Here is a 17,453-nt window from a genome sequence, read left to right as displayed (position 1 = left end):
ACAATTTATAAAAAATCGAAATATTTGATAAATATACACTTTAAAATTATTGCAAAATATTATTTCATCGGTAACAAAATTCACAATTCCTTTGCACAAAAGAAATAATAAATAATAAAAAAATTGTTTGTTTTGGACATACTGCTAGAAAGATTGTTTTGACAAGTTTGTTTACACATTAACTTCGTTGTGAATAAAAAAATTAATGATTGATTATCAAATTATTAAATACCGAAAGATATTTATGCGCTAACTACCGCGCTAACTCCTAATATCTTGTCCTCTATTTTTTTTCTAGTTTGAATACTGAGAGTTCTATTTAATTTATATTTTTTATTTGTTAACAAAAAATTATTTTTATTGATAAATATTTACAAATTATCAAATTAATTATAATTATACATCTAATTAATTATAATTAACATTTATGCGAAAATTTGAGGATACGCTTACAACTATTAAAACTCATGTGATCTTTAGTTTAGAATTCAGCGTAGCTTACAGGCCTCATCGATCTTGTCCATTTATGAGTTTAAAGGAAACGAGATGACAGCCCATCTCCCAAAAGTGATTTATGTCGACATGACTACTTACCGGTTAACTTATGGTGTTTACCGATTCAATTAGGGATACAACCGGCGGCCCCTTAAAACGAGATACATTCGTTTCGGCATTAATTTACGTAAGCGGGCCGCTGTCATAACAAAACTATAATAGACCTTCGGTCGGTTGGCGCGCCGCCAGGCTTTAGTGGTCGCATAAAATGCACTGAAATATTTACCCGCCACATTGTCCTCCGCGTAACGTCGTAAATAAAATTCTCGAATCATTTTAATCGTAATCTCGCGTGTCTTAATTATGTATCGCGTAAGATTGCGCACGAGACCCTTTCTCGAAATATAAATTATGCCGGAAATAATGGCGTGACTTGTAAATGCCCGATAATCATAACGATAAAATTATTATGCAATGTATCTGTTAATAACATCTCACTGCCTTTATGAATCAGCGTTGAATTCTTGAATTTTGATAAAACATTAATAAAATATTAATAATTAATGGACATTTTAATATTCATAATTATTTTAACGATTTTTTCCGTAATCTCGCACTCAATCTATCGTCACGACTACACAGGTGGTGCTCTATTGTTCTCAGCTCTCTTGTAGCTTTAATGCTTAAAACACAATGTTGTTTGTTAGTTTAAGCTGACGGAGCTTTAGAGAACGTCACGAAAAACGAACGAAGTGTCGGCAAGCACGCGGCGGTTTTTGTAGCTAACTAAGACAATGTCTGGGTATTCTTCCTTCAGACGACGAGACCGAGACGTCGAACAACGCGTCGCCTACTATATTTACATGCCCCAAAGTCAGTGGCCCGCTCAAGTGATTCATCACGGAAACAGATGCTGAGATCCTAGACGATCCCAATGTTAAATTTTTCGGCCGATCCTGACTCGCGTAAAGTCGAAGGAGATTAACAAAGTTCTCTGCAGATCCTCTGATCTCTGGATCTCTTTCGCATCCTAAGTTTTCACGATGATATGAAATCGATTTAGCTTGCTCGCATTGCGTATTTATATTTTTCCCCCCTTCCCTCCTCACAAATCTTAAATAATTTTAAATTATAGAGATAATTTCAATTTAAAATTATAAATTTTCTGAATGCTTTGCCAGATTGGAAAACTTCTTCAACTGAAATGATTCATCTCGCTCGACAAGAACGAGAAATAAGCGGCAAACGGATAAAAATATTTTTGCCAGGCTAAACGTTCATCGAAAAGTCTGCGGCACACGAGGACAGCAGCTGGTCGACGATGCAACAAATCATACCCTATTGGACAGCCTGCACGTCGACATCCCGCGCAAAACCGAGCGAGCACGTGCAAGCCGAACGAAGCAACGTGACCGGTGGCGAATCCCTAAACTCCTCTTCGTCTCTCTTCCTTTCTCGCCAATCCTTTGAACGAATCGCCCGTAAATTTATGAGGCGCCATTCTGATCTTACGCTCATCTACTTAACAACCGGAATATCTCGATATTCTGTGCACACATCGTCGAAAATTCTCTAAACGTACAAAAAGCAAATATAGAGTATTGCACACTGCTTGGAAATAGTACAATGACAAATTCGGCGAATTTGATGTCTAACTTGAATTCCCTGAATAAACAAATACTTGCCGAGTAACTAGAATCGCGAGCCTCTCATGAATAAACGGACGCTGCTGCAGTTTGATCGGTGAGTTCGAGTTCTAAGCAGGGGACGAAGGGCAATTAATTAGAAATTGTTCGGCATCGGATATCTAAGCGAGTGATCGAGTTGCGGACGAGCGACACAATCGTCGGTATCTCTTTGATGTTAGCTGGTTCCGATCGGACCAGTTCTGCTTGCCATCCAGTCCAAATAATATTTGACTCAACACGTGTCACATGGTAATCAGTCGGAAAGAATCAGCAGAATGCCTGCCGATGCGTTAGATAATCGAGGATTCGATCATTCTTTTTTATTAAATGTAGATATTTTGACCAAAAATTAAATCTATAAAATCATTATAATAATTTTTATTTAAAATAGCTAAAATATTTAGACGGTACTGAGCATAGAAAAATTTTTTAATAAAAATTACAGTTTTAAGGTGTAAATTTAAAACGTATGGGTATACAACATTTTCCAGATCTTCGATTTAATCTTTAAACCACTATATCGGTCTCACAGACTGCTAGTGAAACGTTACTTGTCAACAATTTTCTTATTTATCACCATTTAAATATATTTTATTTCTATTGTATACAAGATTTTTTTGTTAACCCTCACATTAAAACGTAATTTTCCTTTTTCCCATCAACAAATATTCAGAAAACATACATTTTTATTAACATAATTAACTTATAAAATTAGCGGAAGTAAAATAGCGGTCTGTTAGACCGACAGTGTGATTTTTTTGGGTGGTGGTTTAAAAGTTAACAAAAATCAGTTCCTAGCTCTCTCTTGAAAGAAGAAGTTTTCCACGAATTCTCACTTTTCCCAGGGGACGCGCTGTATATTAGTTTCCCGAATGCGGCGAGTTAATGCAATCACATTCCATTAGCATCCTGTTAAATGAAATTGCCCACCTGGGAGGAGGGGAGGGGAAGTGCCGTGGAACAGAGTTCGCGGGTCGAAGCGAGCGAAAATAGACAACTCCGCCGACGCAGGCAGGCGGCGGCGTCGGGAGAAGTAAAAGGGAGAAATCCTCGGGAGGGAGGCGAGAGAGAGTTCCGCGGGGTTAAACAGCCGGTATTTCAGTAATGGAGCCTTATCGCCCGCTACTGCAGAAGTCCGAGTTCTCGTACTCCGACGGCGTGGCGACAAAGTCGGCGGCTCGGATACTCGAAGTCTCCGGTCTCTTCCCATAGTCGAGTCAAGTCGATTCGACGGCGTTTATTAATTCGCCACTTACCGCGCATACCCGCGGCTCGTTTCTTCCGATAGAGATGAGGAATTAGCCGCGTTTATCCCCTTAACTCACGTGCCCGCGCTAATCGCCGTTAGAAAGATCGCGACGGAATCGCCATCAAAACCGCCGATGTCGTAAATATATATATGTCCCAGCCGTTTCATCGTGACGCGATTAACTGGTGATCCGATTTGCCGCTAATAATATGATTGTGTGAATTTTAAGAGGTCGTTAAACCTTTCCGGCACCGTCGGATAAGCATACATGTTCAATTGCTATTGGCAAATTTTGAAGAATTTGTGACATGTTTATACGTTCGCATTTCTTGTGACATAATAATTATATTTTTCACAATTTCTGTCATTATAGTAGATATTATAAATCTGTTCGTATTGCTTGCATTCTTGCGCTCAGAATCTTCTCTCTCTCTCTCTCTCTCTCTCTCTCTCTCTCTAATACCCGAATTATATATATATCTATCTCGTTTAAAATGCAAAAATTGTCACAGATTTCGAACAACACGAACAAATCTTATATTGCATGCTCGCAAAAACGACAGATTTCAGATCTCTCGCGGATACTCAGAGATCTTTGGAGCTAACAGCCAGCCAGACGATGACGTCATCATTTCATTTCAAACGCGCAGGATGAAATCGAGAATCGCGCTTTTAAGTTATAATAACGTACTCGGAGAGATACCCGGCGTCTGGATTCCAGACTTCTGGCTTATGCCTGCGTTCGTATAGCAGTTAATCTCGCGGCGATGCGTGTGTTTCGGCGGGATTACCGGGCGGTCGCTTGTCGTAATTGCGTTTAAATATACTCGAAGGGTAGGTAGTCGCCGCGAAATGCGCTCGCGCACGCGCGATGTAGAGTTCGCGAGTACGAGGACACGCGGAGGTGCAGCGGCCGTGTGATTTGTGGCTTCGGCTCCGTAACAAATAGACGCGCGGGCATTTTCTCGGACACCGGGTGCGCAAAGTGAACAAAGACAAATGGCTACGCCGCGCGACGCACGTGACTAACGACGAGCGGGCTGATAGCTGACGCGGGATTTTTTTCACCAAAAGATTCGATCGCCGGCCGATCCTTCACCGTGATGAGCCGATATCTCGCGGGATAAGGATATTTTAACTCCTTCGCGTTTCACAAATACGACAAGGTCGAGCGAGCAAAATTCGCTCGCGAATTCCAGGGTCGCAATTTGAAAAAATCAAGATATGATCTTTCCATTCCTTGGTATTTGTTCTTCATTTTTTTTTCCATTCCTCATTCAAGACATCTAGAGATCCTAGAACTCAAGGATGCGAACGGCCGTGGAATCGAGGTTACGAGGATACGAGATCGGCAAGATCGGAAGATTTCCAGGGTCTCTGGATGTTTCTTTTTTTCTTTTTCGCTGTCGCAACGAGCGGCCGCGAGTTCGTCCATGGACGAATGTCCATCTGTCCGCGCGCGATCTGCAATTCAATGCAACCGCCTCGAGCAGAAAACGTATCCGCGCTTTCTGACGAGGAAGGCACCACTCCGACGGCACAAAAGAAACGGCTGCCGCTTCCACGCGCGACACTTCCTTCTCCCTGCTCTCGTCTCTTCCGCCTCTTTACTCGATCTTAAATATTATTCCCATTCGCTAACGAGCGTAGAACTGTCGATTAATATCTTTATTTACCTTACACAAAAATCTTTAGATGAATCCATATTATCGAGCTAGGTAAATCTCGAGTTGAACCTAAAGACGAGCTTCGAGCTATCCTGCTTCAAAGGTGCCGACCGAATTTCTTCACAAGATTTGAATCGATAATGAAGACACATACTCGATTCCCGATCGAGAGCTGTTTCGTCGAGGTTTAACGTGATAATGTGGATCCACTTTTATGTAGACGTTATGTATTATACGATCGTTAACATCCCTATGACTGCGCTATTAATGGCTATTATTGCATTCTAGATTTATATAGAACAATGGTAAAAGATTTTAAAATATTAGATGCATTCTCTAAAGATGGAATCATCACTGACTTTCAGTGTACTTACAACTGTGATAAACAGTGAGTGTGATTTCGATATGTTTTTAGTGATAATATATTGACTCAAACAATGAATATCACTGAAAGACAGTGTACACTTCTTAATATTGTTTAGCTTCAGTATACAGTTCTTAATATTGTTTGATAGTGAAATTCATTGTGTTTCAGTGATATTCACTGTTTGAATCAATAAATTATCACTGAAATCACTAACTGTTTATCACAGTTGTACACGGAAAGAACAATTTTGCTGGATCCAGATTTGAAAATAATTTTTGTTCAATAATCAATATAATTTTGTGCGTAAGTCAAAATGATTGCTATAGAATATCAAAATGTTTTATAGCAATACTTATCAGTTTTAACATTCAAACAAATTATTTTGATGATTCAACAAAAAATTATTTTCAGATCTGTATTTAGCAAAATTTTTAGACCTTTCACAAACTCGTTCTTTCCGTGTATAAGTACACTGAAAATCAGTGATAATTCAACTGATTCAGTTTTAGAGAGCAAGTATATTATGTCAATATAAAATTGCTAATTCTATGGTGATTTGAGAATGATTTGAGAATCGTTCGAATGCTGTATATTATAGTGAAGAGTCCCGGGAAACAGACAGTATTCGCGAGCGGTTACGACAGAATCATCACCATTCCAGTCTTTGGGCAGTCGGATCAGGCCTTATACCAGGAGCAACCGATCGCTTTTTGTGCCTTCCGATGATTGTCCACCGTGCGTGTGTTGTCTTTACCTGGCACTCATGGCACCCCGATTCCCGATACCGAGACGCCCCGTTTTATCTCAGCCACGCGGTCGCCGATCTCCGCTCTGCCGCCGCGCCTCGCCGCCGGGTCACGTATTAATTTTTTCGTTTAAACCGGTAAGGCGAGTTCACCTCGATTTCGCGACGATTCGGTGAAAGTTTTGCACGTCCCTTTTTAGCAGTTGCTGTGCCACTGCGACACTGACCGCCGGCCGTCGCCGATCGAAGGATACGAGTGTTCGATATCGCAAGACTAGAGTAAATCATTCAGCACTTTCGAATATATTGTATATCACATGGTTTATTTCGCGAAAATATATACTAGGTAAAAAATAATTATCTTTACAAAATTTAAAATCATTTTGTTTTCACGCCAGAGAATTAAAGATTTCCGACAATTGCAATTTACCTGAAAGCTCGTTATCTCTCATAGATAAAAATATTTCTTTATGTGCATTACACCGTGTTTTGTTCATTAAGGATCTATTCGAGAAGCTCGTTTGTTCCCGCGATGTCAATAAGAAAAAGAATTCGCAGGAAAGCGAAATCCTCTGAAAATAGATAAACGATAAAATAATATTTATTACGTAACGTGTGTGCGCACACGGGGTCAGACCCGTTCGCCGGAGAGAACTTGGCAGAAACACCATTTTCCCGTTTAAGTGGCGATAAAAAAGTCAGCGACTCGGACTTCCAGATCCTGAATTTATCGAGACCTCGCAACACCCCTACTTACGGCTCTCTTTCTATCCGTACCGCACCGTTTGATCCTACCGCGGTCGAGAGGATGCCGTTGCTGTACCGGTCTGAAGTATCATCGTCGTCATGGCGAACGTCTCTCGATATTACCGTCGTGCGTCTTTTATTTCCAATTTTTCTTTCCTTTTACTTCTCATACATTGGCGTGCCACGGAGGAAAAGTCCGTGCGCAAAACCACACACCATTCCATCAGTTTGAGCTACCAAAGAGAGAGAGAGAGAGTAGAATTCATTTAAAGAATAAACGTATACCCACCGAAATGTCCGTCGTCACGACAGATTATCAGTAGTTTAATGAACTCGGAATTTGTGTAACTTGGAATATACCTAAGATGTGCATAAGATATCTGGAATTAAAGACACTTAAGTCATCCTTAAGAGATCTTGAAATATCAAACGCTCTTATAGAATTCAGATACTCCAAAACATAAAATCGTCATCGACGAAAGGAGACACTGCGTTTCACAAAGTTAAGATTTAAAGCATTCAGAATTCTTGATGTACAAAAAGTTGAAGTATTTTGAAATCTAAAGTGTTTAGATTAACGTTGTAAGTGCATGTAGAATCCACGCCACTCGATTAGCCAACAATCTAAACATCTAAGGACCCGATAATGCAATTCCTTCAACATCTCCAAAACAGCAAATGATATCGATTTTTGCGGCCGGCTGGTGAGAAAAATCGTGAGAGAAAGAAAGAGGAGAAGCTTTTGCTGTCGATGTCGATGCTCCCTGCTCGGCTGAGCACAACGGAGACGGTGGTAGCTCATGGCAGGCATAGCCTAGTGCAGTAACAGCGCCTCCTCGACTTCGACAGGGTCAGCCGGCCGGCCGGCCTGGCTGGCTTTTACGACGCGCGCTTCCATCGACGCGCGGATTGATCGTAATTAATTCGTTTTTCCTTCTTCAACCACACGCTGCGGGCACCGTGTAGCGAGATATCGAAACACGCCGCGTCGGTCGGCACCGGGGTACTCGCGTGACCGCGCCGGCGAATGTCGGAAGCGATTCGTGCGAGGAGGGAGGAACGGGGCGGCAGGGGAAGAAACTCCCTACGGTCGGCCGCGTCGGAAAAATGTTGTTCATCGCATGGTCAAGGGGTTAAGTAAAGACGTAGCGTAAGGTCTTGCGTGCCTCTCTGGGAACTCCCGATACACCGCGTGAGCCGGCCGCGGCGGCGGCGCGGGGAGCGTTTAAATGTACCGCTCGCCTCGCTTCTTCTTTCTTTTACGGGCGAGCGCGCGATCGTTCCGCGCCGCTTTATGGGCGAATTTTCTGCGTGGTTCGCACAGTGGCGTAGAGCCCCAAATCTCGAAATGCCCGCGCGGGAAGGGATTGCTTGGGAATCGGTGGTAAAGAGGTGGCAAGGATGATGGTCGAAATTTGAATTCCGTTTCACGGAATGAGAGGGCTTAAAATATGCGGAAAGAAGATATGAGGGAAGATATGAAAAGAGATATTATAACGGTTATTCATATCAGCATGTAACATATTTATTAAAACTTGTCTACGTTATATCGGTACGTATCTTGCGATATGTAATATATTATATATATTATCCCGAACCTATCCAACATCGCGAGGTTTCGATGAAATTTTCGATTTTTACATTCATTATTTAATTCGGCATATATCCTACAAAGTTATTAATTAATTCATAAAAAGTACAAATTATTACCAAAATCTCCGAGTAATGCGTCAAATTGTATAATCGCTCCGCCTCACTTTTCTTCCTCATTAATACGCGCGGTCGTCAATCTTTATTCATGGCCGATTTGAAATATACGATTGTAATTCCGCTTCATCGGCTCATTACGATTTCATGGAATTTCATGGAATCCGCACGATCGGCTTCCCGCTTTGCGATATCAACCGGCCGAGTTCCATTCAGGCTGCCGGGATCGCGTTGGTTCCGCAGTTTTAGAAATCGGCGTCGCATTCTGCGGCGATTTTCCAGCGACAGGTTGTATAAGCGTTTGCGACAGTGATACTCATGGATGGAATGCAAAGACGAATGCAGGCGAAAGGTCTCGCGCGCTTTAAGAGCGCGCACAGGGAGTCTGGCCGAGAAACTAGTCCTGGTGGAAATTTATTCCGGTGAAGCGAGAACAACAAATTACACACACCGGCCGGCAGTAGTCGATCTCTCCTAATACGATGCGACGGGAATGCCGGGGCTTGAAACGCGGGGCACACGGTATCGACACTACGGAAGATTGACGACATATTGACAGTCCGCTGGAAAGTAAATCGATTGTTCCGATGGTGACTTCGCAATTAATTGACTCGGAAAAAAATGGAAGAAAACGGCGTCAAGTGAATCGTCGGAATGTAACGCATGAAAATGTGACACTTACAGTTAGCCTGACAAGGATAACTCGCAATATCGAGACTGCTGAGGTATAAATACTTAAACGTTCGATCCGCGTATATTTGATTGGCGAATTGTATAATTCTTCTTGAATTATACAATTCACTTCTCCAATCGCTTATTATTCCAATTGCTTCTTCACGCAATATGAATAAACATAGAAAATAGATGTAATATTCCTTGCCTTATCACTATTGCCGTAATCCTTCTTCTCCAGAATACCAATACCGATCAAATTGATGACCGCGCTGATTGCAGATCACAAAGTAGTTGTGTTGTTCGTTCGTTAATCGCGAGGAGATGCACAGCGCCAGCAGGGAGGAAGAAGAGACACGCAAGAAGAAGAAGGCAAGAGGGGAGGAAAGAGAAATATAATAAAAGAAGCCATGGCAGGAGCCTGCTTTAGCCAGGACAGATCCCGCCGGGACGATAACACGAGGACACATCGCCACCTCGGCGCGACGATCGTAAAACTTGGTCAGGTAAAGGCGCGGCCCGTTTGAGACCTGCTGCTAGGAGGACGGACAGGAGCTGGTTATAGGCTAGGTATTATAGTCCTGGACTCCGCTGTCGGTCTATCTCGCGAGGGATGCGCGTCCCGTACGCGTATCCTTCGGGGTGGTCCTGGCGACGACATCGGTTCATTAATCGGCCAGATACCCGAGAAAAATGCGCTTTTACGACTACTCTCCCTTCCTTACTCTATCTTACCTTCGCTCTCTCTCTCTCTCTCTCTCTTTCTCTTTCGATCCCGCTGCCGAACACGGTGTCTCTCTGCCAAGTTTCGTGAGGGAGGCCGGCCGATGGCTTATTATCGTTGTGGAGAGACTTCAAGAAAGGGAACTGGATAATTATACGTATATAGGGTTCTATTAACGCGACACTTAACGACGTTGTTTCGGTTTCGTCAATGGCCGGAAGTCTACGAATGCGATTACGAATTGCACGAGTTCGAGGTACCCCGTATCTAAATGCCCCAGATTCGGAACGCTTCGAATTCTAATCGTTCGTAATATATAGATTCCTTGAACCCTGGATATCTTGAATCCTCCTCGGGAACTGAGTTCCTCGGATACCAAATTCCATCGATTCTAAAGCCTATCGAGACTATATAGATCTGAAATTTTTTTACATTGCAAATTTCGCAGAAACAAGCAGATGAACGTCAAGCCTAAGCCTCTATAAAGTAAATGTACTATGCTATGTATTGAATTCTCGCATTTGCTATAGTCCTATTTTCGTTAATCGACTGCAATCGACGTGCAACCTGCGTGACATAACTTGCGGTGATGGTGCAAGACTATACGACGGTGCGGTCACCGCATGTGTGCGTTCGCCACGCGTAGAAGAAACATCAAGTCAGGTAACAAGAGTGCTAATGAAGGATAGCCGAGTTCTTACGAGCCTCTCCTGAGACCAGCACCTGTCCCTCCCTTGGCACACGTGTTTTTCCGATGAATCGTACGCACTCCGGTCTCTGGACTTCTTTTCATCGTCTAATTTTTATATATACCTTCGTATTGTGCGAAATGATAACAATCAGCGGACTCTAGGGTTATTTCTAATAAAATACATCTCGTTTTATAACAAAGACTATATTTTTCTAAAAAAGTACCAAGTAGTAATCGCTAAATCTTTGTCACTCTCGATTGCCGGTGAATCTGAAGCTACCGATATCTGCACCATACTTAGGCCCCGGAAATTTTTCTCAGTCTTTTTAATGCCTGCGATTCGAAGGAATCGTGCAGTTTCTGCGATGCCTCGTGTATATCATCCGTCGCGAGTTTGTGCCACGAGCTCTTAGTCGGCCAAGCGAGTGGGAACGATAAAGCACGGCGGTTTCGGTGCGTCTCGTGAGAAAACGACGCGCATTTTTAACGCGCGTCACGTCGGTACGCGCTTTCGTACGCGCGTGCACGCGGCACGCACGGCACGCATACACGCGCGCAGGACGCGGCGGCCGACACACTGCGAAAAACACTAGCGCGGCTATTAATTCAGAGACCGAGGGGGAACAGAGAGCGGAGGCCGGCAAAGGAGCAAAATGAGCGACGCTCCTCCCGGTTCCTTGGGGCCCTAAATAAAAGGAAGAAAAGAGAGAGACAGAGAGAGAGAGAGAGAGAGAGAGAGGTTTAAATAAAAGTAAATTCGTGTCGCCGCGGTCGCGTGAACTACCCGGGCTCCGAGGATATGAGCCGGGGAATCCGCGGGATCCCTTCGCTTCCCTCGGGGGAACCCCCTCGCGGAGAACCTGTCCTGTCCGACTGTCGGGATCGACTTTCCTTCCTTTGCTCCTCTTTGCTCGTATCGCGCGCGCTTAACGCTTTTGCCGGGTGTTATCTCGCGATCGCTACCACGGAGAACGGAAGAGAAAGAGAAAAGAAAAGAAAAGAGAACGTCGCGTCGGGACGTTTACATTTCTACAATGTCCCCGGAAGATTGATAGATAAATGGACCAACGATACTCTACAGCTATAAGTCTTGAAGAAAGAAAAAAAGAGAGAGAGCGCCGGATTTGTTTAATTGCATAAATTCTGATTAATTTGAAATTAAATTTCAAATAAACTTGTGGGTAAAATGTGTATTTACATATTTAATTTTTTATTACATATAGAACGTTTACATATAGAATGCAAGAATTAAGATATCTTATCAAGATTTTTAATTAAAGAAAATTTCTGAACTTGTAATATTCAATAATTGCACTAAATTAAAAATATTTTAGAATAGAATTATTTATTCTATAATATATACAAATTTTTGACTTTACAAAATCCTGGGAAACTTTTACTTTCTAGAAGATATTTCTTTCTTTTCTTTTCTCTTCTCGTATTCCAGTCGATAAATTTTAGTGGCTCTCATTTACATATTGAGATTAAATGAGATACCAGAATGTAACTATCTGATTATCTTTAAATTTACTTTTGATTCCTTAGAATTTTTAAAGTAATCAACGTATAAATGACACAATAAAGTAAAAATTTTGAACCTTTAAATTGCGATAGTTCAAAACTTTTTTCTTCTTTAACTGTTTATAATTCAAATTTCGTGAATCGCAACATTTTAGCTTGTAGTGAATTTTCCCAAAAATATACTCTTATTTTTTGATACAAAACTTTTTTAAATATTGGGTCTAAAAGAGATCTAAGGATCTAAAAGAGATATTATTGAAATATTTTCAGTATTCTCTCACAGTATTCTCGTTCTCAGAATGTCTTCGTTTTCCGAGAATATGCTCGCAAGAATATTCCCGGTGCGCATCACTAGTTACAAGCGGTTTAATATTACCTAAGCGAGATTGGTGCTGGAAAAAAAGGAACATTACTTTCCCACCGGCCCGGGAAAGATGGCAAAACGGCGCTCGACACCCCACAGTGCACGGATGGGCGCACGGATGGGTGCTCGCCGAGGGCAGGAGCACGCCTGACCTCCCAGCAGACAAATTAAAATGATGCACAGGCGATTCCACGCGTTACTCACGAAAACTTCTTCCTTCTTGCCGTCTCGAAACTATTTCAGGATGCGCAAAGTTGAGCGAAATATTGTTTCGTCGGCGGTGTTTCTTGAGTTCTAGGAAAGACCACTAGACGACATATACGTAAGGGGCTGAGAAATCGAGGAATCGAGTGAATCGAGGAGACTACTTGCTATTCGACAACTCCGATCCGAGAATCTAGAGTCGGCAAGTCTAAAGACAAATTCAACTAAGGATCAAAGATCCAAGAATTCAATCTAATAATCTAAATTTCAAAAGAGTTATAATTTTTAATAAGGTTTAAAGATTCATTCATATGATAAAAATGTGGGATAAACCAAATTATAGAAAATATTTATCTTGCTCCACAACATGTATTGTAATTCGCATCAAAGTTCCATCATTTTTCGTCTGATAATAAGCTAAATAAAGAACAAATATATTTTGCTTGATAAAGTCTTCTTGATTTAATTTATGTGACAGTAAAGAGTATTCATTCGTAGTAAAAGCGAGGACAGTTGATGTAAAATACAAGCAAAACTTGTTATAAATGGCGCTGCAGTTTTCCTTTTTTGTCAAACGCGCCTAACTTAATGACTAACGCGGGTCTGTTTTTAATTGCTTCGGGCGATTTAAGTACCGGGGACAGGCGACCAGAGAATGGGGTTATAAAAATGTGTGGATGGACCACCTTTGAAATGTTGGGTGTCCTAACGCATTTTATTAGCGCCTTCGCACAATCTTTTGCTTCATCTATTAACGATAGATTTTGTGTTACAACGTCATTAGGTTAATTAATCAATCAGCGAGTATAACCAAATACAATTAACTCATTTCATTTCTTAACCTTTTGATATGTTCGAGTATTTAATTTTACCACTTTAAAGAACTTACATTTATATGCATTTTAACATGTATACATTATTACGTTACAGATTGATTGTGAATTAATTTTGTAAATTTTCATATCACTTATAATTATTATTCTTTTTTCTTATCGCTATTAATTAGAAATTTTATCGTTTATTAAAAATTTCTATTAAATTTAAATCTTCTGTCCAATAATCCTAAGAATTAACAGCGAATTTCCGATAAAAGAATCAACTGCACTTCTTCAAAATCAAAAACAATAGTTCGACTTACCCTGTCGTACTGATGCGTCGCCGTGGCCGCCGGGAAGGGTTGAAAGGGCGCCGGCCTGGCTGGGCTGTGGTGGGCCGCGTGCGGATTGGCATGGGGGTGGCTGTGCGGGGCCGCATGAGGGTGGGTCGGATGCGGCGGCGGTGGCCGATGGGTCTGGTAGAGGTAAGGATAATATTGATACATCACATCGGAGCAGCTCATCACCCCGCCCGGGCCCGGCACCCCAGAGCTGGCCTGCAGACTTGCGTACCCGAACGTCGCACCACCCTTTCGAGCAACACCACTCCTAAACTCGTCCTCCAACTCCGTCGATGGATGCAATCAGATTAAACGCTCGAGATCATCCAAGGTCACTCAAGTCGTCAGATCAACACTAAGAATAATAATTCATGCTGCGACAACCAGGTAGTTCAATGTATTATTGTCGAACAGCTTTCTTTGGATATCTTTAGTCTAGCTTCTATAGCTTAATGTAATCGATTAAAAATTTCTAAATCACTTAGATATATTATAATTAACAGTGTAGCTAATAGTACACTGTTTATAAAGAAAATGAAATAGTTTGTATTCTTGCCAACAGTCTTATTATTATTTTTTTAATTTTTGCGCCGCTTGTGATAATTTAAAATCCAAGATTTATCGAGCAATACGTATTAACTCACGAAGATGCGTGTTTTAATCTTTATAATCATTTAAGATTCCTCGTTCTTCCAAGTGCAATTTATTAATTACCTAAATATATATTATTATTAAAAAAAGGATGGAAATTGCAAAAGAAGTAACAGAGATAATTATGAAAGATATTTGCAAGTCAATCACAATAAGATATTCTTGTCAGTCTCGTAGATATAATAATGACTGTTTCTACTAAAATGTGAAATGTATCGTTTTCTGACAACAAGCAATTTAGTAAAAAATAAATAATTTCATTTGTTCTTTCTCAAAAATCACTAAAACCACAGCGAATCACGAAACTACACGTTGATAATTTCTTCAAGTAGTTAAGATGATAGAAAAAGTTGCACAAATCGATAGCTCTTCTTCTTTTTTCCTCGATAAGCGTGTCGGTTGAATGCAAAAAGACTCAAGTAATCATCAGTTGGATATGTCAAATTATCGAACATATCTTCAATTCAAAATTTCACGAAAAAATGAGTAAGACATGAAGATGTCATCCTTGTATGACACTTCTTTTTCTATTGCTTATATTTATATCTTACTTTCCAAAATTTTCTTCTTCAATCTTTCTCCAGGCAATTAACTTTCATAACGTTATCTTTTCTTTCAAATGTCTCTCTTTAAAATCTCTCTTTTCCAATTTGGAGATCAATTGTCACTGATTTCAATACTCGACCACTTACGATGACTCGCACAATTTGACACCATGACTCCTAGTTCTAAACTTCAACAAATTCCAATTGTTCACAATTAAACAGTTCGTTGATGAAGCTTAATGTCTCAATTAAACTGTTTAAACTGTTATAAAATCTTTCTTTTATTATAACTTCATTGACACTTCACTTAACTAGTAACTACTGTCACCGTCCTCGTGATCTCATGTGTAATCTTATACGTAGAATCAACTGCAGTTCAAACCGACGTGTAATTTGCTTCACAGTATGTTTCACCCGATTACTATCTATTTTTCCAAAGATTCGATTTATTCTCGACAATGTTCTCCTCTAACAGTAAGATCACGCTCTCGTCCAATCGCGACACGTTCAGACTTAACGCAAAAGACAGGCGGTTCTCTTGCAAGATCAAGAGAACAATCAGTTGGTGAACGAAAAGCGAGCCCTCACCCTCGCAACGTGAACGGAGCGTGTCGCCGATGGTGGTGTGTCTCTCATGGGTGAACACAGACTGAAACCCCCCCGTACGCGACACCGTGTGTCACCCTCTCTCCATAGAGCCTGTCGCTGTCTTTTTCTAGAGCCGTCCCCGTCGCCGTCGTTTTCGAGCGGTGCGGCTGCCGCTTGAGTATTCTCTCTTTCCCCTTTACCATCACCCCGACACACGTTGGAACCGCGGCAGCAGGATCCGCCTCCTGGCAGTGCCGACATCGGCCAATCGCCGTGCCCGAACGTCAGGGCCAATCGCACTTGGCCTGCCACTACCACGAGCTCTCCCCGTATTGATCCCACAATGAACCCGACTGCAGCTGTGGTATTAAGAAGTTCGTACTTGGGTTAAACCACCCCCGCCTAAACCTCCTCTGCTCCCTGTTCCCCCTTCCTCCCTCCGGCTTCTTCGTGGTCTTCATCCTCCGCTACCGGCCACCTTCCTTCTATCCCGGGCAACCATCCCCCGCAGCGCGCATAATGAGTCTTAATTAACAGTTTCGCGGTGTTTTGGGAAGCTTAATTTGCCGTGGCGAAAAGGGGAAAGAGGGGAGAGGGAGAGAGAGAGAGAGAGAGAAAGAGAGAAGAAAGAAGGGGAAGAAGATGGCGTTTTCAAGACAGAATTCCTACGGAAATGTTGCTGTCGTGGAAATCGCATCTTTACGCGGCATCGATCGACCGACTTATAGCCTAATATATGTACATTCAACACGATCTTCAAAACGAATGATATTTTAAACTTTACACAGGAAAATTGAGGAAAAACAGAGATATGTATGTTTTTTTCTTAATGTTAAAAAGATTGTTAAAAATAATAAAGAAGATTGGAAAACGCAGGTCATCGCAAAAATAATACGTAAAATTATTTTAAGTAAGGAAGTACATACATATACTCAGGATGCTGTTTCGGATATTTTTTTCTATTTAATCGTGTTACATACATTTTCAAGAATAAGTAATATTTATAAATGAAGTATTTATATTATAAACAAACAAAATTAAAATATTTTCGAAAACTTAACATTTCCTTGGAAAGTTATGCTTGAATAAGAGATATACGTTTACAAAATATGATTGCAAATCAACGGTTATATGTGCACATATTATATGTACCTAATATATATACACACACACACACATAGAATGTAAAATACACACGCACATGTGTGCGTGTATTTTACATTCATATATAAATTTCCAAGAAACTGTTAAATTTTTGGAAATATTTTTAATTTAATTTAATAAAATCAAATCAAATGTCACGAGGGTGATTAAATTCTTTATCTATTAGATGTATGCAAAAGTTTTAGTCTATTTTCAAAGCTCTGATATAATTATTTAAATGGTATTTTGATGTAATTAAGTAAATTCCCGATTTTTTACGTTTTTAAAGAATTAAAAAAACATAAAAGATCATTTATTGGACAAGTAAACCGAAAGGCAATTTTGCTATATAACAACATTAGATTGCATGTTGCTTTTTATCCAGCAAATCATTTTTAACTTAGGCTGGAGAATTTCCTGCACGCGGATATTCACCAAACTTGGCGCCTTCGAATTATCACTTATTCTGATCGATGCAACATTCTTTAACTGAGAAGCACTTTCGAAATGTAACTAAGATACAAAAATA

At 40.9% G+C, this 17,453-nt stretch overlaps 1 protein-coding gene across 1 annotated transcript in view; it reads right to left on the bottom strand.

The window, feature by feature from the left end:
• The window catches only part of LOC105455647 (protein vestigial), a 47,417-nt gene extending 33,237 nt beyond the window's left edge, over window positions 1-14,180 (bottom strand). The window contains exon 1 of the mRNA XM_011699124.1: window positions 13,980-14,180. Coding sequence (XP_011697426.1) covers window positions 13,980-14,180 — 201 coding nt within the window. The remainder of the gene's footprint in view (window positions 1-13,979) is intronic.
• Between the last annotated feature and the right edge of the window lie 3,273 nt (window positions 14,181-17,453).

The sequence above is a fragment of the Wasmannia auropunctata genome, unplaced genomic scaffold (genome assembly GCF_000956235.1).
Source record: "Wasmannia auropunctata unplaced genomic scaffold, wasmannia.A_1.0 LD335888.1, whole genome shotgun sequence".
Classification (NCBI taxonomy): Eukaryota; Metazoa; Arthropoda; class Insecta; order Hymenoptera; family Formicidae; genus Wasmannia; species Wasmannia auropunctata.
This window is presented reverse-complemented; position numbering and strand designations above follow the sequence as displayed.